General features: G+C 46.2%; 1 protein-coding gene across 4 annotated transcripts; it reads left to right on the top strand.

Annotated features, from left to right (window-relative positions):
• Positions 1–24: 24 nt before the first annotated feature.
• Positions 25–24,035, top strand: UBE3B (ubiquitin protein ligase E3B). 4 transcript variants are annotated; one of them, XM_052797700.1, is made up of 29 exons: positions 25–306; positions 694–796; positions 882–964; positions 1,511–1,680; positions 1,774–1,894; positions 3,251–3,310; positions 3,713–3,817; positions 3,920–4,016; positions 4,521–4,606; positions 5,269–5,351; positions 6,307–6,412; positions 7,102–7,222; positions 7,883–8,060; positions 8,463–8,632; positions 9,326–9,493; positions 10,309–10,480; positions 11,241–11,359; positions 12,019–12,133; positions 12,532–12,631; positions 13,223–13,342; positions 13,695–13,871; positions 13,964–14,074; positions 14,677–14,814; positions 15,225–15,290; positions 17,727–17,785; positions 19,413–19,595; positions 20,028–20,139; positions 20,521–20,613; positions 21,106–24,035. In XM_052797700.1, exons 4-29 carry the CDS (start codon positions 1,520–1,522, stop codon positions 21,295–21,297), a joined length of 3,213 nt encoding a protein of 1,070 aa, XP_052653660.1. In that variant the 5' UTR covers positions 25–306; positions 694–796; positions 882–964; positions 1,511–1,519; the 3' UTR covers positions 21,298–24,035. The 4 variants fall into 4 exon arrangements, with proteins under 4 accessions (XP_052653660.1, XP_052653657.1, XP_052653659.1 ...); XM_052797697.1 differs by having other exon boundaries at positions 625–796; XM_052797699.1 differs by lacking the exon at positions 882–964 and having other exon boundaries at positions 625–796.
• The last annotated feature ends 1,607 nt before the right edge of the window (positions 24,036–25,642 follow it).

Below are 25,642 nucleotides of genomic sequence, written 5' to 3'. Positions count from 1 at the left end.
GCTGCACTCCCGCCTCCGGCCCGACCCGACCTATCCGGCGGCAACGAGATCCGGAGCCGGCTTCCCTTTCTCCCCTCAGCCGAGCGGAGCCGGCGGGCGAGCGAGAGAACGAGCGGGCGGAACGACAGCGGCAGCGCGAGTTGCCGGCCGGAGCCAGAGCGCGGACACGGGAGTACGAGGCGGGGGCTGCCGGGCAACCGGGCTGAGGGCCTCGGCCTCGCGGGCGACGGACCTGCCCCGGGGCTGCTCGGCCCGGCCCGGCCCGGCCCGGCTTCCGTCGGCGGTGTAGGCGACGCCGGGGCGAGGGTGAGGGCCTGGGCCTGGGGGGCTGTGGCTGTGGCTGTGGCTGTGGCTGTGGCTGTGGCTGTGGCTGTGGCTGTGGCTGTGGCTGTGGCTGTGGCTGTGGCTGTGGCGGCTGTGGGGCCCGGTGGGCAGGCTGCTGTGAGATGGGCATCTGGGGCTGGGGCGGGGTGGGGGGCTGTCTCTGCTGGCTGCTTTGCTAGTGGCTTGGGCAAGTCCCAAAGTGTTGGAGGCCATTTCTGGGACTGTGGGTCCTGCCCCCACTGGTGGAGTGGGAAACACTCACTCTGGGGTGGTCGCTGCTCAGGTCTCACTGGTTCCCAGGGCCCTGGCACGCTTGAGGATGGCCTTTGCTTTTGTCACACATCGAATTGTTTCTTCCCCACTCCGAAGTATGAGGAGCTACCTGTGTCAGTGATCACAGCTAAGCAGTGGTGCTGCTTCTCCTCTCCTGAAGCTTTTTTGACTTAACGTTTTCTTGAGGACACAGTGAGAGGTAAGTCTGGTCAAAAGCACTTAGAACTGCAAAGGTAAAGACTAAATCCCCAAATCATCTGCAGGTAATGTGCTTATCTGTACAGGAGCTGCCTGAAGCCAGTGGATGAGGATCATGTTTGTGTATAAATGATTATCATACACTTCTTTTGAAGAAGTAAGCCCTCAGGTGAGTTCATTGTCAAGTATTTATAAAGCTGTTGTTGACTCTGTGCATTTTGTCTTGTTGAGTGGCAATAAATTAGCTTCCAGGCATCCCTTGTGCCCTTTCCTTCATTTCCTTGCCTATAGAATTGTTCTGTGTTATCTGAAAACAAGAAAATGAAAACAGCCAAGACTGGAAAGGGGAGCTGGACTGCAGGGAGTGGAATGCAATGACAGCACACTGATTTTTTTTTTTTTTTTTTTTTTTTTTCCTCTTAATGTCTACTTGCCTGCATTAGGTTGCAGACGTTGCTGGAATGATTCTGGTATCAGTGTTTTTGTGTTCTTACAGCCCCATTGACAAGTACCTTTGGGTTTGCCTAGGCTGTACTTTGCACGCACTTCTTTCTATGCTGTTGGGCACTCCCGTTCCCCTACTGAAATGTTGGGTGCAGGTAGTCTGTTCAGAAATAATGTAAAGAATTACCCTTGCGTTTTGTCCACTCTGCTTCTAGTTTTCTAGGTGTTTGCTGCAATGATTCTTTGTTTCCTTAAATTTACGTTTTGGTAGGTTGTAAAAATGTTCAGTGCGAGCCAGTCGTCCAAAGCCCAGTTCCTCGACAAAGCACGCCAGGCTCGAGAGGAGCGAAGGGAGCTGAAGGAGAGGGAGCGTGCTGCAGTCCAGGTCCAAGCTTTGATCAGGAGATTTCTCTGTCGATGCCGCCTGCAGAGGGAGATAAGGTGTGTGAAATTCTACCTTCTGTGCTTTGCTCTTCTCTGGAGACATGTGTTTGATTTTTCAACTACCGATGCTCATTTTTCCCACTTTGGTAGGAGAGAAGTGGAGGATTTCTTTGGGACAAATGAATCTGGCTCAAGTAAAAGAAGTGCTCTTTCTGTCTTCAGAATTGCTAGGAAACTGCTGTTTGTATTTAATCATAAAGAGGACAAAGAGGTGAGGTTGCTACTCTGACATGCTTTTCTTCTTTTGAGGACATACTTTAACATGTAAAAAATGTTTAATTAGTTATCTAAGTTACATGACCAGTGATCATGTAGATTCCTGCGATATATTTTGGCTTCAGATATGTGATCTCTGTCTCCTAGTCCTTCTTGGAGAGATCTGCTTGTAGGAATGAAATAGAAGAACCCTTGAATTTTTTAGTAGTGGTTCTGTATTCAGGGCATAGTTTAACAAATGTTTTTCCTGGTGACCATGCCAACTTTAGTAACTGAGCAGTGCCTTATGATTTTGTCAGCTGCATCAGTTCCCCAGGCAGGTATGTTGTGGCAAGCTCACAAAGAGCTATCGTGGCAGAGTGTAGTGCGCAGGCTGTTTGTATCACGACTTTTCTGACCATGCTCTGAATTTGCGGTTTCAGAGTGAAGCCCTTTGCTGTAGCGTCTATGAAATGATGATGTTTGCCCCAGGAAACTGCAAGGGCTAATTATAAGGAAAACAATTGGAAAATGAAAGGCTGCATTTAAATTGCAGCAGCAGTGGGTGACTTTTTTTTAATCTCTGTTTCATCAAACTCCTCTGATGATGATGATGGTGCAAGTACTGCAAATGTAGTTTTCTGTATGTACAGCATCAAAAAAAAAAAAGTGTATGTTACATACAGATTTTTCAAGCGGTGGCATCAATTCGAAGTTCTGCATTACAGTAATTGGGTGCCTTGCTGAAATATGTCTGTTCTAATTCCTCTTCTCCTTCCCCTTCCAGCAGCAAGTAAGTCCCTTGCTGGGCCAAGGACTAGACTGTGCTCATTTCCACTTTTATTTCTGGACACCACTCTCAATCAGGATAACCACAGCAGCCAATTCTGTAGCTCGGAATGGCTTTATAACTTGCAAGTGTGTGGCAAATACAACTGGACTGAAATAATAATGAAGGAGTTGTGGATGTGATCGCCGAGTTCTGCTGAGAGCCATGATGGTTGGGAGTTTGGAACACACTGCTGCACTCCTTAGTATTAAGCTGTTCTAGCTGAACCCCAACAGGAAGATGCTTTTCCTGGCTTCAGCCAAGTGCTGTTGAGGGAGGCAGTTTAGTAGGGAAGGCTGAGAAATTCTTCCTTTTTATGAGCACTGTGTTCAGGGAGGGAACTCTTCTGCATAGCTGTAGCGTGACCTGTAGATGCACTCTCAGGAAGGGAGCCATTGGCACTGTCTGTAGGGAATGCGTTTGGAACATTTGTTGTTTTGATACGGAGGTATCTTGCTCCCTCTGCTGAGCTGTTCCTAGTGCTTTTCCAGAATAGCCCTTCCTGTAGTTAGAACTAATGCCACCTTTTTTTTTTTTCCACAGAGATTTGAAAAGTTGTGCCGTTGTATTCTTAATAGTATGGATGTTGAGAATGAGCCCAAGGTCAGCAGGATGGGGTTTTTTTGTTTGGGGGTGGGAGGGTTGTTTGTTTTTTTTAATTCTATGTGTGGGTATTTAGGTTGGTGATATTTGAACTTTAGCTTTCAAAAGCCCCTGAACACTGCTGAGATTCCATGGTGAAAGTTTGAACAAGTCCTTTAGTATTCCTCTGGTATTTTTAGTCTGTATCCAGCTATAGGAGTTAAAGGGCAATTTCTTTCTGTGGTGGGTGATATGCTTTGACCAGCCCAGTGAATTCTGGGGGGAGAAATAACTTGGTTCTGCTGCTGGGTTCAGAAGGACACTGAGGAGGTTGTTTTGTTACAAAGCTTCCTGGTAATGTATTCTGCCAATCTATAGCACAAATACTGATCACTGCTTCCGTTTGTATCCTGCCTTCCTCAGGTGTGGTATGTGTCACTGGCACTCTCCAAGGATCTTACGCTCTTATGGATCAAACAGATCAAAGATATTTTGTGGTTTTGCTGTGAATTTCTCAAGCAGCTTAAGGTAAGGAACATTGTCTCTGTGTTTTGTCTCCCTGCATTTAACAGTTCTGTAGCTTGGCACAAAGCTAATTTGATTTATTAACACTGGTGTTTATTATCGCAGCCTGACATCTTACAAGACTCCAGACTGGTCAATTTGCACCTCACAATGCTTGTCACCTTCACAGATACTTCTACATGGAAAATCCTTCGGGGAAAAGGTTGGTGCATCCAATTCAATACTTTAAGCCACTGATCTGGGATTTGCTATTAAAATCCACTGAATACTGTTTCTGCTCATCTTCTTCTCCCCATGCTTACCACAAAGATTCATTGTGCTTCTGTGCTTGAACAAAGCATAGAATGGGCAGCAAGGATTCCCTTGAGATTAGACAGGCTATTTCCCTTAGAACAGCAACGTTTTTATAATGCTCCAAAATCTCACACACAAGAAGTGTTCAGAGGGTAATGGAATGTGGTTTTAGCTCTGGGTTTTTGTAGGAAATACCCATAGAAAAGGTGGACAAGTATCGTGAGGAAATATGACTCTTATACCTTAAACAAGACTTGATGTGAAACGCTGCTAAAATGGTGGGTTTGCATATAAGGGTAAGGACTTTGTGCAGGAAGGGCTTATGAACTGACAAACTGTTTTATAGTGTGTAAGGAAGTAAAGAGTGGAGCTGTGATGCTGATTTAGTAACATCAGTGTTTTAACCCGGAAGGTGAAACCCTGAGGCCTGCCATGAACCACATCTGTGCAAACATCATGGGACATCTAAATCAGAAGGGATTTTATTCTGTGCTGCAGGTCAGTCTCAGGCTGATACAGTTATGTCTTCACCTTATTCAAAACAAGCCCCAGTCCTGCACTGTGGGCCTTGTTCTGAGGAAGCTTTTATGATCTCTGTGATGGTGTGTCAGGGAGAAGCTGGTTGTGGAACACTGGTGATTTGCACGTGGGCATATTTTTCTTCAAAGCGCTTGAGATCGAATACACCATCTCCTTTTTGTCACTATTGCTGAATGTAAATCCTACTTAATCGTCTCGTAATGAGATAGACAGGAAGGGCTCTTGAATATTTTTTTCCAAACTTTGCTGATGCCCTTTTGTATGGATTTGGTTTGTTTACTGTTCTGAAGGGGAAAGGAATTGATGTAGTTTTTCTTAATCTTTTAAATGAGAACGATATTACCAGGCACCTACGAGCCTTGCCTGTTAATTTTAAAAGGCCTGGGAACCCTGTGAGAAAGAAGTACTGTAGAGTCTCTGATTTGATTGCAGTTTCTCTGTTATGCCATTATTATCTTGAAGCCCTTCTAGTTCTGACTTGTAGTAACTGGTTTTTAGGTTGCTTTGGTGTTGTTCTTTTTCTCTGCTCTGAAAATAAACATAATGTCTCTCAGGAGTAATCACAATCTTTTTCTGAGTACTTCAGGAGGTTTTGGGTTTTTATTTTTTTTTTATTCCAGATTTTGCTAACTAATGGCTTGGCAAGATCCAGACCTTCCTTGTCCAAAGGCTCTTTAACTGCCATCTTCTCTCTTGCACTGCGGTAAGCCAGCCAGAGCTGCTTGGGATGATATGCAGCCAAATTTATCTTTATTGTGTTTTTTTGAAGACTCTCATTCTGCCAGTCTTTTTGTGCCATTGAGAGTATCACCCTCATAAAAGAAGCTGCTTTAGGCAAGTAGCTCACTTTCCTGTCATCCTTTTTCAGATCAGAATGCTCTTGAGTCAGTAATGAGTGTTAGTATGAGCCTAGGCTTTGGAGAGCAATTCCAGTTCAGAGTACAGTATCCGTATGTCTTTCTGTTAAACCATCAGAAGGGGTTGGAGTTTTCTGAACAAATATGGTTGTGCCTCTTCACGATGAACTGCTGATGCAGATATACCTGTTAGTCAATTTGCAGGGGCAAAGTTTGTCCCTGAAACAAGTTGGGTGCAGGTCTTTCTAATGGTTCAGTCTTTCTCTTAAAAATAAGGGAAATATGCTGTTACCCTGACCTCATCTCTACAGAGCCGATGTCTCTTCACTTTGGAAATCTACTGCTAGTAATGAGCATTCTTTTAAGACTTCAGTGGTTAATTGTGTGCCACTGCCCTTCTGTAGCTGTCACTGCTGGGATGATGAGGTTGTGATGTTTAGTAGAGTAGCAGTGGATGCCCTTGAATATGTCACCTAACTTCTCACTAAGAAAAACAACTATGGCAGCGGGGGGAAGGGGAACTTAGCAGATGAACCATATAACCCTTATAGTGCTCTGGGTGGTATGGATGTGCTGTGTGAAAATACATTATGCTGTGAACTGTTTAGCTTATATTCCTTTGTGTCGTGAGCAATTTTGTGAGCTTGCTGTGATAATAGAAGTGTTAAGTGAATGTTCTTTTTCCCGTGATGCTTCTTGACGAGGGTAGAATCAGCCACCAGTTCTGGATGGCTTGGTTAAAGACTGCGTCTTACTTCGCTAGGTCAGGTTTCTTACACTGAAGTATTTTTCCCTCTGTAGCCCTGTAGTTGCTGCGCAGTTTTCAGACAATCTGTTGAGGTCGTTTCTGATCCATATTATGTCTGTGCCTGCTATAATGACTCATCTTGCTACTCTAACACCTGAGGTAAGTGGGTGATGTAATAGTACCAAAAATCCGCTGAATGTCACATAAGACCACTTGTTATTCCATTTTATCAGCTCTTGGAACAGAGCATTGGCATTTCTGTCTTTGCCAGTTTCAACTCTCTGTTGTGGAAGTGTTGATCCTTAAACCCTCCAGATACTCTGGGTTTCTAATACCACAGAAGTTATTAACACCAGTGGGATGATGGGCTGAACTGCCCTAAAATAAATAAAATAAAAATAAAGGCATATGTGACACACAGCTTGAATTTTTGCATGTCCTTATTCTTCCATTTCTGTAACCATAGACAGAGCCAAAGCAGAAATCGGTCTTGCATGGCAGAGAATCTGTGATGGTAACTAGTAGGCTGTCCACTAATCTAATTTAATTTGACTGCTCCTCTGTGTAGCTTAGTGCAGACAGGCAAGTTTTGTGCCAAATGGGCATTCTGTGTTCTTGCAGACAGGTAGTTGCAAAGGTCTGTCTACAACTAGAACATGGCCTATTCATCTGCAAGGTTTTTTGTTTCGTAGACCACCTTCATGTCAAACACTTTCTTCAGTGCAACGGTCTCAACTTGCTGCTTTATTTGGAAAGAAAATACAATTCAAATTGCTGATGCCAGATCAGGTGTTATTGTTCTGTGTGATGCTTCTCAGCCTCACTGGCAGTTAAATTCTGTCTTTCAGCGTCTGGCAGTGATAGAGTCTCATGATCTTTTCCGCAAGTTCATCCTATTTTTAAGTCGTGAAACACAATGCCGAGATGTCTGTGTGTGCTTAGAAGGAAGTCACACTCTTTGTTTGTTAGGTAAGCACCTGTTACGCTTCTTTTTTTACTGTGGATGGAAGAGAGTCTTGAGTCAGATCTTCTTTCTCCTTGGGTCACAGCTTTCTCCAACTCATAATATTTTTTATCCTTATTTAGTTAGTTTCTAAATAATAACTGAAATATATTTTGGGATACTGCAAACATGGTTTAAGGCCCTTGCAAATGGAGGAGGGGTCAGAGTCTTGCTCTTGTATACATGTCATCATGCCTCAACTGTGAAGTATTATCTCTGCTAGCTTTTCACTTGGACTCTGGGAAAGTCTTGTAGCGTAACAGATTTGAATCTAACTTCCTTAAAGAGACATGCTACTGAGATATTTAAGTTCGCATTTCTGTAAAAGTAACAAGAGGAACAGATGGAACTCTGGAATAACCATGGATTGTCTGTAGCTTATAGTACTTTGTAGAAGGGGTTGGTGGGATAGAGATGAGAAGGTGGCCAAAGTGATATGCCACCTTAGTGGTTGATGTGTGCTGGAAAAGGCTTGCTGCAAGGTAGCCTCTAATAGTCATTCTTCACGGAAATCCTCTCCTGGACTTGAAAACGGCTCTGAGTTCATTTAGTCTATTATGTCTGTAATCACTGTCCCACAGCATCTGTTCCTCTTTTAAGTCTTGCTGTGCTGGTCATTCCACCAGGTAATCTTGTGTACCTGGGCTCCCTGAATGATAAAGTTCTTGAGGAGGAGACAGCTCATTTTGTGGGTGTGCTCATTCACATGCTCTCCTACTGCCAGAAGTATGTTTCACAAAAGAAATCCAACCTCACCCACTGGCATCCTGTTCTGGGCTGGTTTTCACAGACTGTGGATTATGGGTAAGTGAGGAGGACCTTATGGTGACAGATGATTAAGCCTTTCTCTTTATTTTTTCCTTTTTTGTTTTTTTTTAATGCTGCAGTGTGTTTTATATATTGAGATGAACAGTGTGACCCTGTTCAGAATAACTTCTCAGATATTTCAGGTTGTATCTGTACAATATAAATTGCTGCATTTATATACAGACTGTTACATGAGGAAATGCATTTAGTGTAGTTAGACTGGTAAACAGTGGCCATACTGGTACACTCAATACAGGACCTGTATATCGGCTCTTCCTATGAGGACCATCTGTAGGGTGGGTGCATACTCCATTTTGACTATGAGCTAAATGTATCAAAGTGTCACTGGTGTTTTATTCCAGCCTGCCTTCTTAAATGTCTCTCTGACTTGTCTTTTAGATTGAATGAGTCCATGCCTCTGCTGACAAAGCAACTGCAGCATCTCTGGGGAGTCCATATGATCCGCATCCTCTTCAGTGATGTGCTCAGCAAGAAATTGCTGGAGAATCAGGAGATAGCTCAGCTGCCAACACAGCCAGTTTCCCCTCAGAACAGCCTTCCTATGAAGAGTCAGTTCTGGAGGGTTGCTTTTTTTGTGTCTCTGTGTGTATGTGTGTACACGTGTCTTTCTCTCTCACAGACTCACTGGGCTTTGACTTTTCCACTTATGCTAAAAGCTTTGAGTAATTACTTGGCAGCAGCTGCTGCTGCTTAGGTGGAGATATGGTCTCTCCTATTTGCAATTCCTGCTCAGAATGCCTCTGTGACCTGGGGCAAGTCTCTTTCTTTGGTGCTGTGAAAATATTTGCTTATTTTAGCAGGTTTTTTTCATTGTTTCTCAAGTAGCTGAAGTGCTTACTGCATAAATTAGTAGTTCCCAAGGCAAGATGGGAGGCCAGCTTCCCAGGTGAAAAGCAAGGTGAAGCTCATGGACCTGTGATGCGTGGCAATTCTGCAGAAGAGTATTTGGAATAAGATAGCTGTAATCTAGCTATTTTCTAGCTGCTACCGATAGTACTAGATCCTGTAGTCATTAGTTACTGCAGTTCTGGCAGGGTTTTAAGCTCTAGACTAATGTCCCCACTGAAATACACTTCTGCATTGCTAGCAGCTATGCAGTGTTCTGCCAGAAAAGTCCACCAAAACCTGCTGTCTGTGGAGTGACCCCATCTGCTAAAATCTGCTTTATTGCAGGGCTGCCAGGTGGCTGAGAATGAGAAATGGTTTCAAATAGCACTTCTCATGTGCTTCTCTGTCACCAGATCTTTTCAAAAGAGCTTTCCAGAAGTCTGCATCTGTCCGCAACATTCTCAAGCCTGTTGGAGGCAAGCGAGTGGACTCAGCAGAAGTGCAGAAGGTGTGCAGTATTTGCGTCCTGTACCAGACCACGCTTACAACACTAACACAGATCCGCCTACAGATACTCACAGGTCAGGGCACATCTGTGCTTTTCAAATAACTTAAAATGTGGAGGAAAAAATAGATTTTTCTTATTAAATTCTGTTGACTTGTTGGTAGTTTTATTACTGACAACAGTTATTGACTGGCTGGGTGGAAGGCTTGTTCCATCCTGAATCATACATCTGATCAATAACATTCATCACTTCTTTATCAAGCATTAACTCTCCAGAATACAAATTGAGGCAAGTTTTCCTATAATGAAACCTTGCTTACTCCATATCAAACTTGAGACTGAGTCAGTGTTTTCGAGAAGCCTAGCAATATTAATCTTTATGTGGTGGAAAAGCTGAATGCTTTCATACATCTTAAGAACAAATTACCTGTCTTAGGAATGGATGGAGGAGGAGATAAGCACTGTTTTGGTCTAGTGGCTAGAGCAGAGGAATGAGTCCAGAGCCTTGGATGCTTTGTTTGTGGCTATAGTGGTGACCACAGGTACAGCCCTGTTCTCTGTGTTCTCATCTCTAAGATGGTTGTAATGGTGACTGGATCACAGGAATAAATTCTTTTCAGAAGTTGCAAAATAATTAGCGGGAAAGAGCTTCAGATGTGCAAACGATTAATGTCTCGTTAAAAGCTTTTTTCTGCTTTCCTGATGATTGTACATCTCCTGTTAATGCAGACGGGCTTGGGAGCCAAATGTGATGTTTATGTTTCTTTCAAGTAAAGTGTTGCTTTGCAAAAGGATCTTTCAGCTCCAAGTCATGTTTGTCTCTCTGAGCCTGCATGAACGAGCAGGCAGAACAGGCTTTACTGAGTGTGTTTTATATTTTTCCATTGCTAGGCCTCACTTACCTGGATGATCTGTTGCCCAAATTATGGGCTTTTATCTGTGAGCTGGGACCACAGGGTGGGTTAAAACTCTTCTTGGAGTGCTTGAATAATGATACGGAGGAATCCAAGAGGCTGCTGGCCATGTTGATGCTCTTCTGTGACTGTTCCCGCCACCTTATCACGTAGGTAGCAAGCAGAGGGTGCTCTCTAGATTTGTAACACGAAGCTGTTGTGTTCCTTAAGTTTCAAGAGGAATAGTTATGGTATTGCTGCTTTTGCATAAAGATAACTAGGCGGAGTAAAGCAGCAAGCTTTTCAGATAGAGCCCTGAGAAATAAAAGACATCAAAAGGACTTTCCTGCTCAGCCACATGCAGCTGGCTGAACTGGTAACAATATACTACAGCACTGGCTAGGGAGCGGAAGGAAACATTTCTTCTGCTGCTTATGGACAACAATTGTGTCAGTCCAAAGCAAACACTTCGATGAGTTGAGATAAGCTTTGAGGAAAAATGTTACAATACTGCTGCAGGAAAGCTCCCCAGCTTATGTGCTTCTGTTTGCAACTCCTTTGCTGTCTTGCTCATAGACTTACACAACACAAAGGATGGGAGAGGGGGTGGAAAATTGCCCTTGCTGGTCAGTAGAGACAGTTTTCTTAGCTTGAATGATGAAAAAGTTTTCTTGGGGATGAGGGCATAGGTCCTTTTAACTATGAAATACTGGCTTTGCTTGTTTCTCAGATATTTCGTACTGTTTTCTGTTAGGATCAGATATCGATCAAAATCAATAAATAAGGTTTAGTTGTTTATGACTTCAGATCCTCATGGGTGTCAGTTGTCATAGAAATAAGAGCTGCTGCTAAAGGATAATGTGCCTTTATGAAAATTTCAAAAGGGAATTAAATTTACACTTGTGCATTTGCATTTGTTTTCTCTGATAGGATTCTTGATGATATAGAAGTCTATGAAGAGCAGATTTCATTCAAACTGGAAGAGCTTGTTACCATCTCGTCTTTTCTGAATTCCTTTGTATTTAAGATGATCTGGGATGGAATTGTAGGTAAGTACTTTTAGTAGCTTGAGTTGATGTTACTATTAGAACAACAAATGGCGTTAATTTTGGAATTTGAAGCTTCTGCTAATTATTATTTGCACAGAAAACCCATACTACATTGTGTGGCATGAGAATATGTCCCAGTCTTTTGGTGTCCAGATGCCACTGTTGTGCTTGGCACCAAATACAGTGCACTCTTCTATTTCCAATAAGAATTTGTGTAACAGACATGATGGGCATGTTGGTTTTTGCCAGAGATAGAGTTTAGCATGACTGGGCTGTGTACTGGACAAGAATAATATAGTGCATTTACAAAGCAGAGCAGGCTTGCTAGGGTCTCCGTAGCTATCTAGTGTTGATCTATATGCTGGTATAATATGGTACAGCTCAATTCTGGTAATTAGATGAGATAGTCCATTTCGGTTGTGATGGCTCAGTTGGAGCTGGCTGAGATGGCTTTGAGGTGGCTAAGAGTTTTTTCACTTTGATCAAAGAAGAGACTGTCATCTGGGAGGCACAAAATCTCTTCCTTCCCTCTGAAGGCAGTGGAGGTTAGGAGAAATACACCTGTCCTATTAGTGTGGGGCAGATGATCAACATGTTGCTCTTGGACACTCCTGTTACCTAGGGTGCCTGGACATTGCTGCTTTGTTCCTTTTGTTCAGAGAATGCCAGAGGGGAGACCCTGGAGCTGTTTCATTCTGTCCATGGCTGGCTCATGGTCTTATATGAAAGGGACTGCCGCAGGCGTTTTGCTCCTGAGGATCACTGGTTACGCAAGTAAGTGTCCAGCTTGAGGCAAGGATTGTGTGCAGCTGTGTGCTTGTCCCAGTGCACCAGCTCCCCTGTGGGTGGAGCTTACTTTAAATAGAGTGCCTGTCTCTCTACCTGTGAGATCAAGGTCAGAACTGCTCCCTATGTTTGCATTTAAGGATACCCCTCCTACTGTGCTTCTCTTCTGTGGTGTAAGGATTAGCTGCTGCTCATGGAGGGTGATGCTTTGAAAACTGACTCAGCACCTAATGGCTTGAGTGTCTCTGGGCTTCGTAGATGTGTACACCTGAGCACTTAAGTTGTCTTTGAAATCATTACAGGTTTCCTCTCTCTCCTACCCCCAGCTATTTACCACACCTGGGCATTTCTCAGGGATCTCTGAATCTGTGCCTTTCTTTGTAAAGGGACCTCAAACCCAGCGTGCTCTTCCAGGAGCTGGACAAGGACAAGAAACGAGCCCAGCTGCTCCTGCAATACATCCCGCATGTCATTCCCCACAAGAATGTGAGTGGGACAGGGGCAGAGGATGGAGGCTGAAAAGCCAGTGACCCGGATGGCCTGGGATGGAAGGGACATGCATCTTAAGCATTTTGTGACATGGAGCTTGTGATAGAAATGCCAGTTGAACAGAAGTCTTCTCCCCCCTCCCCCAACTCACCCCAATATATTTGCTCTAAACTGTCTTAATTTCTCTCATTGAGAGAGAGCTTATTTGTGTGGGCAGCTGCATAGAGTCATCCAGCAGTGCATAATGTGGCTTTGGAGAAAAAAAGCAGAGTGTCTTTTTGCAGGTAGCAAATCTGCAGAGATGACATTTTTTTATGTGGTGATAGGAAAGGTGCTTTTGTTTTCAGTATTGTCAGTGCCCTGTCTCTCCCAAAGCAGAGCTTCAAGGATTTCTCTGCCCTACTGGGGAACAAGGAGGTAAATCCCACTATTTCTAGTGAGTAGGTGACAGTGGCATCGTTGGGCCTAGCTGGGAACAGGACAACCAAGAGCTAGTTCTGGGTGTGCATCAGGAGCATCTGAAAGCCCTGCTGCACTGGAGGATAAGGATCCTTGTGGATGAAAACTTATATCTGTTTTCTTTTTAAGAGGGTGCTGCTTTTCCGAAACATGGTTACAAAGGAGAAGGAGAAGCTTGGGCTGGTTGAAACCAGCTCCGCATCACCTCATGTCACACACATCACTATCCGCCGCTCACGTATGCTGGAGGTGAGTGACCTGGCTTGCAGAAGCCAACCAACAAGCCAGTAACTTGGCCTGACAAGAATATGGGGTGTGAATATGTTTTTACCTTCTCTGTGGTTGCTGAGGGACCCAGTGCCAGTTCTGGCTGCTTTTGTATGAAGTGATGATACAGAAAAATGCTGGACCTTAGTTCAGTTCAGACTGCTACAAACCTGGAGTTTAGACTGGGAAAAATGCTGGTCTTTTTGAACACAAAATTCAATGACAAATGCATATTTCTGTGGTGTATCTGTCTCCGTGTCTCTGCTGCATGTCTGTGTGGGTGTTTCATGTGTCTCCCTGTATGATTGTCCTCTGGCTCTTCTGGTCTGTGTAGGATGGATATGAACAGCTACGGCAGCTTTCCCAGAATGCCATGAAGGGAGTGATCAGAGTGAAGTTTGTGAATGATCTGGGAGTCGATGAGGCTGGTATTGATCAAGATGGCGTCTTCAAAGAGTTTCTGGAAGAGATAATAAAAAAAGTGTTTGACCCTGCACTCAACTTGTTCAAGGTATGACACAGGGCTGCAGATGCTGACCGTGATGACCCATTGCAAACAGAAACAGACTGGCTCACTGTGCTGTTATCTCTGTTTGTGTGCAGACAACCAGTGGTGATGAGAGGCTGTATCCATCCCCAACGTCCTACATTCATGAGAACTACCTACAGCTCTTCGAGTTTGTGGGGAAGATGCTTGGGAAGGCTGTATATGAGGTGAGCCAAAAGTACCACATTAGGATATTGTCACTATTGGTATAGCACTGTTCAGATGCAGTTCTATGATGGTGCCCCTTGCCTTTGAGAGCATCTGTCATATGCTTGGGGAGGTGTTACTGAAGAGGTGAGTTTGAAGAAATGACTTGGATAAAGATACTGATGGTGGAGCAGTCTGGCACTTCTTCAAGCATGTATTAAAAATAATCTTGGAGGTAAAACCTGGGACATACCTTGATTATTCTTCTTGGTGCTGGAGACACTAGCTGGAATAGTCTGTTATTTTGGTGTTACACCTTACAAGCATCCATTTGTTGATACCTTACTTAAAGGGACATGTGGCTAAAAGGAGGATGTAATGACAGAATGACCCTCTCCATGTAAGGTAGTTCTTTTAAAGGAAACATGGAATTCCGCTGTTGCCTTTTTGCACCTGATTGCTCCGCTAATTGATGGATTTTAAGAGGATGTGGTTTTCTTAGCTGATTTCAATGTCTTGCATCTTTGCACTTGTTCCACAACATACGATCATTGGTAACCAAAGATGTTGAACAAAACAAGTATGCAACAGGACCTTACCTATGCATTCTTGTTGTCTGTAGGGAATAGTTGTGGATGTACCATTTGCTTCCTTCTTTTTGAGTCAGCTACTTGGGCACCACCACAGTGTCTTCTACAGCTCCGTAGATGAACTTCCCTCCTTGGACTCTGAGTTCTATAAAAATCTCACTTCAATTAAGGTTTGAGCATTACTTTTCCTGTTGTTCAACTCCCTTATCGCTGGCTGCTGCTAGAAATACTAGATTTGCAAATGCCTTTGGGGTACTGATCATCTTTAAAAACACCCTGGAAGTAACTGGTGATTCTGAAGCAGGTTGGCAGGTGGCTCTCCTGTGTTTTTACTGGGGCAAGCAGGGATGAGAAAGGGGTCTGAAGTTGTAAACCTGGAACTGGCAATCGGGAAATCCCAAGTTTTAGTCTCAGCTCTTGTGCAGTCTCCCCATAACCTAGAGCAACTCATGTATTTGTTATGCTTTGGTGCCTCATGCCTGCTGGGGATCACTTAGTGGGAGAGTAGTACAAAAACACAGAACTGCTGTACCTGCTGGTAAACACTGATCTTCTTTCCCTTTCTCTGTTGTTCCTTTAGCGTTATGATGGTGATATCAGTGACTTGGGCTTAACGCTGTCCTATGATGAAGATGTGATGGGTCAGGTAGGTTTTTATTCAATGACTGTGTTGTACGTTATCTCTGCTTTGTTGCAAACATCCTCCTCATGCTAAGTGGTGATGAGCAGAGGTTCTATGCACTGATAGTCAGAGTCCACAGCCCTGGCTCAGGCAGTCCCTATTTCTCCTGGTTAGATCCTGGCTGCTCTGCACAGGAGTGTCTCCCTTGCTTGTCTGGCTGATGCTACCAGGAAGAACCTTTGAAGCACTGAGAGGGGTCCTGAGGATTGTTGCCCACTGCTGTGGGAAAGCCTGTGGTGCCAGAAGTGGCAGATTGTGAATATAAGCAGTTGGCAGCAGAACTAGGTTTTGATTCCTGAGCAAAGGTGTCCTAGCTTTTATTAGTGTCCTTAGCACAGAGAAATACACCTGCAGTCTGACTTGCCAGCAGAAGACAGCTATTATTCTCTGCTGAGCTTTCTGAGAGCTGGTCTTCAGCATCTAAAAGTCAGGCAGTCTGTTGAAGCTCACACTGCGCAGAGCGCTTTTTACTCTGGTACTTGTGTTTCTGGATATGTCAGGTGGATGCTCTGTGTGGCCCATCTGAACAAGAATCCTGAGGGGACTGACTAGTAAATGACCTTGTGTTTGATTGTGGTTAGGACTTAGCTCTGCTCTCCTTTTACAAAAAAAAAAAAAATGCCTGTGCTGTGAAAAGCCGGCCCAGCTTCAGAGGTTCTCTGAACTCAGGCATAGGATTCTGTGGCTTCATTCAATATTTAGCTGTGGGCAGAGAACAGCTTTTTCCACAAAAAAGGTTGCCCTAAATTTTTCCAGTGCCAGGATTTTTTCTTTTCTAGTTGAAAAACATTGTTTTGTGCTTTCCCTGCATCACTGATTTTCCCCTCTTTTTAAAAAGAAGAATCTGTGTGAGTAGGGAGGAATTCCTTTTCTTTAAATGTAGCAGTTTCTGTCAGAGAAACTTAAAGTGTGTCAGGAGATCTCTTGGCCTTGAGAAGAAAAGGCTGTTTGTCAGTCCCTTATGAAGGCTTGAAGGTACTCGGTTGCACTTGAGCCCTGGATTCTGTGATGCTGTGTGCATAGCTGGAAAATATGGATAGATAAGATAAAAATGCCTTCGCTGTCTGTGTATGCTGTTGTTGCTGCAAATTCTGTGGGGAGACCCCAGCTAGTGCTAAGCCTGGGCACTGTTAGCAGTGTTGATCCAGTGGCACAGAGCTCAGAGACCACTAAGTCATGGAGTGTTTATCTGGGGCAGCTTGTCCTTGAGACCTTTGCATGCTGCAGTTTCTTATTCCTAAGCTGGCTAGTTTGGACCTAGCTTGCATACATCTGATAGCAGAAATAGCAGTGTAAATGCACCTGCAAAGCTGCAAGGGTGAATGGGAAGACAGCTAAGTATTGATACAGCCCTGCTCTGCAGGAGTGAGAGGTTGTATCCACTGCGCAGTGGGCTGAACACCTTGCTGCTGCCTCAGTATTGCTGAGGTTTCAGTTTTGGCGTTTTTTCCACCTGAAAAATAAAGATAGGAAACGGCATATGACAGCCCAGCAGTAAGAGACTGAAGGCTGCAGCACTCAAAACTTTAAAATAAACCCGGGCACTCCTGTTTTTCTTGTGCTTTGGCCACGCTGAAGCAGCCAGGTGGGGTAGCCCTGTGGTTCTTGAATGAACTTGTGTGTCCCTGCCAGGTGCGGCCCTGTGTTGGGCACAGAGGAGCTGAGCTCGTTCCCTGTGCTGGGCTCCCTTCTGACCTTGGAAGTCACCTGGAACTGAAGCACAGAGGCCACTGTAATATGTGAATAATGACTTTCTGCCTCTTAGCATTGGTGCAAAGATGAATCATGACTCTGTTGCTCTAGCAAGCACCCAGAGGGTCCCTGCCGCTATCTCTGAGCAGTGCTGTCAGCTGAGCCCCAGACCCTCACCTGGCAGGGCAGGGAGGAGATGCTTCCCAGCTGTCTCACTTTCTGAGTGCTCTCCGCTTCATGCCTTGAGTGCCCAGCTTGAGGGACAGTGAACTCCAGGGAGCTCTGTCACTCAGGTGGCCCCAGATGAGACCTGTGGAGCAGATAGCTTTGGATCGTGCTGTTAGACTGAGCTATGCAAAGGCTCTGAGCTTGTTCAGCCTCTGGATTCTGGGATTGTGACAGTCCCCCAGGGCTCTTTGAATTGATTTGTGTGCGGTTCAGCAGTGATGGATCAGACTAGAGAGGAGGCTTCCTCAAAGAAGGGCTGGCTCCACTGGTGGGAGAATCGGAGTTCCCTACTGTTCAATTACTATGTTAATAGTTAAGTGAAACTGGTTCAAGGCAGAAGCAGGATTATTACTTAAATTTTAAAACCTACTGTTTTATTGTAAAAATAAATGTTTTATGGGGAGGTAACAGCTTAGCATGGCATTTCTTTCCATTGTGGTTCCAGGCAGTAATTAGCAATACAATCATTTCTTCCCTCAGCTTGTTTGCCATGAACTTGTTCCTGGAGGGAAGACCATTCCCGTTACCAATGAAAATAAGTAAGTACAGCAATTAGATTTTTAAGGTCGCCACTGCAAAATACTTCATTCTAGTTCCTTGGGCTTGCATCTGGAATGAATTGAGATAGATTGGAGTAGAAGGAGCACACAAATATCTTAATAGAATTTACTGGTTACAGTTCATCGGCAGAAATTGTATTAAATTTGATTTGCAAAATAAAAATTGACAATTTACTTCTTGAAACAGCGCTTCTGAGGTCAAAGGCACACAGTCTGTGAGATTCTGCAGGATTTAATGATGGTGATAGATACAGACAGATGGATTCAAAGCAATTCAGGCACACAGTCGTGAACATAGAGGGCACAGATGCTCAAAGACACCTTGGAGCAGACAGATCTTCTCAGAATGATAACATGTGGCAGTTGTATAAAGCACTGTTCTTCAGAAGAGACAGTGGTGAATTCAAATGTAGTCGACAGTCGTACTTTAGACACAGGAAATCAGAGGAGACACCGAGCCCTGTAGCTATTTTCACAGATAACCGGCTTTTAGATAGTTATCGTAAATGTCAACTCTGGAGCCTGAAAACCAAACCCACCTTTTTGTTCCCTTAATTTTTTTTTTTTCTTCTCTATACCTTTCAGTGATCATAAAAGGATAAAATATCTATTAAGTAGATGTGTGTTTGAACTGGTAATCTGGGGGTTGTTCTCTTTAATGGCAAGTGAAAGCTGGATCCTACCTGAGGATTTGTCTTTGTTAGTCGTGCTCTGCAATCTGATGTTCCCAGTCTTTTCCCTTCTTGAGCTCCGACCAGGGAGTTTGCATTTGAAAGGATCTTTCTCTGGCTTGTCAGAAGTCAGCTCAGGGAGAAAGTTGAAAGTCGTGTATGTTGCTCTACTCACAGCAGAAACTTTGAAGCTTTTGTGCAGATGTGCACACAAATTGGTAGTTGGGAGGGAGCAGGAGAAGTGTTGTAAGTGGAAGCAATCTAGAAACAGTTCTGTCTATTAATGGTGGAGTGAGGTTACCTAGCTGAAGACCCAGTCAATGTGATTGTGGTGGTGTCTGCCTGGGACCTGATGAAGAAGAATCAGCAAGCTCAGTTGTTTTGACTGCTGGTGAGAAGAGGAAGCCTGATGGTGTCTCCCTCTAATAAACAGTGCACCTCTTCCATACTCCTGGGATGAAGGTGGAAATCTTCCAAGTGTTTTTTGGTGTGTTGATTCTCCAGCCATGGGTTTCGGTGCAGGTGGCATCAGAGCCCAGACAGTTGTTTTTTAAACCTAGACAGATGCCTGTGGCTGGGGATCTGATCCTTTAAAGAGGAGTTGGACATGTGCTCCCCTCTGTGATCTGCTGTCCGACCAAGGTTAAACAAGTGGTTATTAGAGCCAGCTAGTCCCTGGGTTGGGAAGGAGCTCTAAGAAATGTGCAGACAGTCCTAGAAACAGGGGGTGCGGGGAGCAAAGTCTGGGCAGAACAACAGCTCTTTCTGCTTAAATAAAGAGCAGGGCCCTGGAGGGGAAAGTATAATGCATCTCTCGGCAGTGCTAGTCCCTTTGGGGCTGGAGAGACAGGTCAGCAGCCTTGTTCCTGCACTGGCTAGATGGGTGTACCTTGTTGCTCTGGCTCCCTCCCGGCCACCTTCCCTGTCACACACAGGATCAGCTACATCCATCTCATGGCTCACTTCCGGATGCACACACAAATCAAGAGTCAGACAGCAGCACTCATCAGTGGATTCAGGTCGATCATTAAGCCTGAATGGATTCGTATGTTTTCTGCACCAGAGTTGCAGCGGCTGATCTCCGGTGACAATGCTGAGATTGACCTCGAGGATTTAAAGTAAGTGAGCAAATTGGTCTGCTGGTCTTCTCACTCAGCAGACCAAGCCATTTTATTATATAGCTATTTGGAGGTTTGCAGGAGACTGACTCTTTCACAACTTTCTGCCCCTCCTGATTGAAATTTGAGGAGCAGACTGAAACAAATGGAGCTGAAGAACGTGTTCCTTAAAGCTAATTTGGACAAAGTACTAATGAGTGGGAAGGGTCCTTTCTTCCAGTGGTTCCTGAGAGCAGAATTTCTCTCTGCCCTTCCCTTTTATCTGGTCAAGTGCCCCATAAGCATTGGTGGGGACTCAGTACTGGCAGTGTCTGCTGCAGCAGTGAACCCTGACTCGTGGCAGGTATTGATCCTTCCCGCGCTCGTCAGCTGGCAGCTGTGACCCTCCTGCTGCAGTGGGACACAAGCGTGTTGCAACATTTCTCTCCCCAGAAAACACACGGTGTACTATGGGGGCTTCCATGGGAGTCACCGGGTCATTATCTGGCTGTGGGACATCCTAGCCAATGACTTCAGCCCTGAGGAGAGAGCCATGTTTCTCAAGGTAAATGCAGTCATTTCAGCCCAGCCTGCGATTTGGGGTGGTTGGGCTGGTGCTGTTCTCCTCCAGTTAGCTGGGTGCTTTCAGCGCTAATAGGAGTACCAGAATGCTTGACACCTTAAAATCTGCACCATGCTCCCCAGCAGAGAGGCAGCCATGGAAGCAGAGTTTCTATAAATGCTCTTGTGTCACCGTGAATAGTCTTGCATAGATGGCAGTTTTCAAAGGCTAGCAGAGCTGTGCTCTAAAGCTCAGCAGTATTGTACTGGGGGGTGCTCAAATGCCAGTCCAAGCAGCTGTCTGCTGTGACTGCATTAGCCGCATGTCTGTTATAGCCAGGCTGCTCGCACTGCTGCTGTCTTTCACTGTCCGTCACTTTTTCAGTTTGTTACCAGCTGCTCCAGGCCTCCACTTTTGGGCTTTGCCTACCTCAAGCCTCCTTTTTCCATCCGTTGCGTGGAAGTCTCTGATGATCAGGTAGGCACCCTGCTTGCTCGTGTCTTATGCATTGTGTGCCAGGCCTGTGGCAGGCCTCCTTCCCTGCCCAGCTTCCTCGTCTCTGACCAGAAAACTCTTAAGGCAAAGATATATGCTCTATAGGGCACGGCGAAAACAACCTTACACTAATGGGATGCATATGGGTGGCTACACCTACCTCCTCCCACACACAGCAGCACTTGGGCTCTTACTGCCTGTCTCCAGGGTTGTGTTTTCTCCTTGGGACCTTCCTGTACCTCTGATCCTGTTCCCCTGTGCACCCTGTGAAAGGACCCTGCATGTGTAATGGCAGTTGCAGTTACAAGAGGAGCATCTTTCTAGCTGTTGTGGGGGACAGGGCTTTGAGGTTTGACTGTCCCTGTTCCCAGCAGACGGGTTTTGTGTTAGCACCTCTGCCCTGTGTATAGGCACCCTGCTTGGAAGGAGCACAGCAGAGAAGTGCAAGGGTGATGCATTTCTGCCCTGTTCCAGGACACCGGTGACACACTGGGCAGTGTGCTACGGGGCTTCTTCACAATCCGCAAGAAAGAGCCAGGCGGGCGTCTCCCAACCTCCTCTACATGTTTCAACCTCCTCAAGCTTCCCAACTACAGCAAGAAGAGCATCCTCCGGGAGAAGCTGCGCTATGCAATCAGCATGAACACTGGCTTCGAGCTGTCCTAGTTGCCATGACCCTGGACTCCGCAATGGGGGCTCTCAGAGCTGCTGACTGCTGCTGGAGGTGGAGGCCTTCATGCAGAGACAGTGGATCAGCTCCGCAGGAGCTGACTGCTCACTCGAGGGCTGGAGAGATGCAGCTGATAATAGAGGTTTACAGGGAAGAGCTGGGCTAGACAGGGCTGGCTCCTCTTGGGCATTTCTCCAGGATGAAGGAGGTGATGGGCCTGACCCAATACACTTCACTTGACACCCACGTAAATCATCTTTAAAAGCAAACCCCGGGGGAGCATAAAAGGAGCATTAAAAGTGCCAGTCAGATTAGTGACTGTAATACACCCCAGCAGGCTGTGCAGTCTGGGCAGCTGCTGCTGTGGGAGTGTTTCTTTTTCCTTTCCCAGGAGATGGTCCAGTTTCTTGCTGGGTGGAAGTCAGTCTGTGGGAAGCTACACAAAGGCAGAAACATGACAGAGCCCACAAGGAGACAAGCATGAGGCTGCAGCGATGGATGTGCCACAAATGGGCACTGTTTACTCAGGACAGGTACTGCATGAGGGCTTCCTGATGCCCTTGCTCTGTGCAAGGCCCTTGCATTTGTTTCGGAGAATGAACCACTTGCCCAGACTCAAGAAGCAGCGGGTTAAATGCAAGCAGATGGACCCCGCCATTCTCAGGAAGGTTTCAGAGTGCTGTAGGTTGAGCTCAAGCAGCAGGCGTGGGGGTCAGCGTGCTGAGCTAGCTGTGCCTCTGCCAAGCTCTTCCCAGAGCCTGTGCTTTGGACGAAAGGGGTTGTTGTCAATTTGCTCAGGAGCAGAAAAGGTTTAATTTTATTTAGTGTCCAGAGGACAGGAGCTGGCACACAGCTCGGGCAGCCCTCACTCCCCAGCACAGTACTCAAGTGGGGCAGGTGCCCCCTGCACTCTGGAAGGGGAACGTGTTGAGCTGCCAAGAGCCCTCTGGAAACCTCCGCTGAAAAAATTCCTCTTACTTGGATAGAAGTTTCACTTTTTTTGCAGGCCCTTTTGTTAGGGAGACGTGCTGTTTTGAACCAGGACTTGGCCTCTGCATAACAGCCACATTTGCTTTGTTGCCAAACTGTTTATTTTTGTCGCTTTGTCTCTTTCTGGCCTTATTTTTAACAGTTGATGTTTGCCTGTAGCAGGCAGCTTTTTCAGGTTGTTCTGAAAGGCAGGGTGTGAGTAGGGGGTGTGCACGTGTGTGTGTGTTGGGAAGGTGTGGACCCTTCCTGCCATTTCTACTGAAGTCCAGAGCCTGATTTGTAAAGTGTCTCTGCAGCTTCCCAGCCTTGGTCCCTCGTGCTGCTGCATGTCCTGCCTCGGCCTGGGCCAGGTGAGAGGAGAGACTGCCGTCTCCTGGGCTGCACTGGGTTTCTGGCACAAAGGAAAGCCATGTATGTTCTCCTGTTTGGGACAGGATTAAAAACCAGTCACTTTCTTCCCTTCCCCTGTTGCTGCTCACTAATAAAAGAAGCTCCCACAGAGGCTGCTAGTATCTCCCCTGGACTTCCTTTCCCCTCCTTACCTTCCTGTGGCACTGGTGACCCTCACCCTGCACTCTGGCCCCTCTGCACTGTATGGACAGATCGGCTCGGAGCCTTGCTGCACAGGTCAGCTCACAGCAGCCGCTCCGGTGTGAGATTGCCGTACCCTACCTCATCCTCTGGCTTGCCTTGGTCCATCTCGTGGAGATTCGCATCCCCAGGCGTGCTCAGCATAGCAGAGGTCTCTGCACAGAGAAGGCTCCCTGGGCATTTTGAAAGACCCTCTTAACCACGATATGTTGCACATTTCAGACCAGAAAATAACGTGGCACTGTTCAACCAAGAGTATAGAGATGGCCTTTGCTTCATCTTTCTCTTCTGTCTTACTTCAGCTGGTTTTCAGAGAAGTAACCCTTTTTTTAGAACCAATGCCTGGAAATGCATCTGGAAAGCAACGTCAGGATCCTTTTTCTATGTCAACTCAGTAATATGAAACAGGAGTGATCAGAAGTGTTAGGACAGGAATGTCTGCATTCAGAGGATTCAAGATACTGGACTATGAGTCCAGAGAAATTAAAGATGATAGTAAATTTCTTTTTTATTTTTTTTTTTTTACATAGAGTATTTCAGCATTAACCAGTTGCTGACTGTGTAGTTGAGAGGTTTAGGCACTGACTTGTACCAATTATAGTTTAAAATATCGCACAAGATCTCTTTTTTTCTTCTAGGGAAATGCAGTGTGTCTAAATAGAGCACAATGATTGTTCAATGAAGTGAGTTGTTGAACACAATGAAATAAAATCTTTGCTCCCCTTTTTTCCTTCATTCCTCAGGAGTACAGTTCCTAGAAAAGATCTTAATGCAGACTTAGCTAGGTCCCTCCAAACCTGGAAGTATTGCACTATGACACACTACATCCAATTTTGTAGCTAGCATATAAAAAGTCTAGTGAATGCCCTGGTGGCTGTGTGTGCAACAACAATATTTCTCTTGAGTAGCTGATTTCTGTATGACTGGGAGGCTTTAATACGTTTTTACCTGAGCAGAAGGCTGCGAATGTGTATCGGTCCCTGCCTGCACTGCTGTATTCTGCACGGGTGTTCTTTGTAGGGCAGGGATGATTTTGCCACGGGAGATTAATGACTATTTTTTCTATAGAAGACTTGCCTCTGTGGAGACCTTGGTTACATCCTTTGTATCAGAAATGCAGGGAAGAGAAAAATAAACCTGGTATCAGTAAGATAACTGGATGTCTCCTCTTCCTTTCCTTAGGGGCAGGGAAACCACTGGGTGCAATGCTTCTGCTCGGAGCACACAGCAGAGGGGAGAGCAGTGCTTTGGGGTACTGGTACCTCTGCCAGAAGGTGGCAAGGCAAGGGATGGAGGCTGCTGGTCACTTGGAAATCCCTTTTGCCAGGCAGGTGCCTGTGCTCGGATGCCCCTGAGAGATGGGCTCCTTGGGGCGCTACCAATTGGGTGATACGAGTACTTCTGAGCCCGAAGGGACCTGGCAGTGTTGTTTGAAGCAGGATTTGTTCTTGTGTCTTGGAATATGCTTGGAGAAGTGCTACTTGGTCCTGCAGGGTGCTGTGACTTCTTTGGTACCTTCATGAGAGTATAGGTGCTCCTTGGATTTAGGGGGTGGTGAGCCTGGCCCAGGGCAGGTGCTGGGGTTAGCAGTGCTCTATGCACATCTCTGGTCAGCTGGGAATGGTGGCTGGGGCTACTGGTGGAGAGGCAACCGGACTGGAAAGCCAAGCAAGATCCCCCAATGCAGAAGAGCAAGACAGCACATGTGTCTCTGTGCTCAGTGCAGATGCCCTGTTGGGTGAGTGCTCTTTTCCAGGAGCTCTGCTGCAGGCAGAAGCTGGAGGTTGGTGGCAAAGCTGTCTGCCCTCGCAGGCTCTGCTGTGAGTGCTGGAACGGGGTTTGGATGGCCAGCGGGGCCAGCTCTCTGGATCTTTGCACCAAGGAATCTTACACTTCTTGGTTTGGGGAAGGAGAAGAGTCATAGGGAGATGTGGGTTTGGGGGGCAAGGCTGCGCTTTGTATTTTCAAAGCTGCCCTAAGGACCAGCTGCTGTGAGCCGGCATGGGGTTTGTTGTTAATAATATTATAATAATCTAGGCATTGCATTTCTTCCCTCGCCTGGCTCTGGTAGCATCCTTGTAGGAGCAAGGAGCTGTGCCTGTTGCTGCTGCTCCTCCACCTTCCCCCTGAGTTCAGGTTTGGTTCGTGGCAGCATAGCCCTTTGCTGACCGGCTCGGAGCTGCACTGCAGCCTTCCCTGCCTGATCTCGCCATGCCGTGCTCGCCCTGGGTCCGTGGTGCTCAGGGCCAGCCCTGTGGGTGCTCGGGCTTTGCTGGGGAGAGGGAGCTCGGTGGGAGCGAGGGAGAGGACTCCCAGTCAGTGTGCAAGCGCCATTGTTTTGACACAGAGGCATATGGCGCCGTCAGAAACAGCAAAAAGAAACCCCACAGCAGATGCTGCCAAGGCAGAAAGCTGGCAGCAAACAGCCAGGCCTGCAAAATGCCTGCTTTGCCATCGCCATGTGGTGGGCCAGCACAGCACGGTCTTGCCGGGGCTGGCTCTGTGCATTCCGCTGCACCACGGGGCTGACTGAAGGGGAAGCCTGACCGTGGCTGAGGCACTTGGACTGTGCACACACTGTGCGCTGCTGGGAGCGATCGCTGGAGGCTGGTGCTCCCTCAGCGGCGGTGCCGGCGGGGATGGTGCTGGGGTGTCCCAACCGTGCCATGCCGTCAGGCCCTGGCCACTGCAGGTGTGTTTTGGGAGCTGACAGCTCTTCTTGCTGCTCCTCTTTTGCTCCCACAGACTGTCCCAAGCCCC

This window comes from Harpia harpyja, chromosome 9 (assembly GCF_026419915.1).
Source record: "Harpia harpyja isolate bHarHar1 chromosome 9, bHarHar1 primary haplotype, whole genome shotgun sequence".
In the NCBI taxonomy this organism is placed as follows: Eukaryota; Metazoa; Chordata; class Aves; order Accipitriformes; family Accipitridae; genus Harpia; species Harpia harpyja.
Note: the sequence above shows the minus strand (reverse complement) of the source record. Positions and strands in the feature narration are given on the sequence as shown.

What these genes read in the sequence shown, in the direction of transcription:
- UBE3B (XM_052797700.1), top strand. Translation starts at nt 1,520, where the DNA reads ATGTTCAGTGCGAGCCAGTCGTCCAAAGCCCAGTTCCTCGACAAAGCA. An exon ending in GAAAATCCTTCGGGGAAAAG is followed by an intron (nt 4,017 to 4,520) that starts GTTGGTGCATCC and finishes TTAACCCGGAAG; the next exon opens with GTGAAACCCTGAGGCCTGCC. An exon ending in GAACAGCCTTCCTATGAAGA is followed by an intron (nt 8,633 to 9,325) that starts GTCAGTTCTGGA and finishes CTCTGTCACCAG; the next exon opens with ATCTTTTCAAAAGAGCTTTC.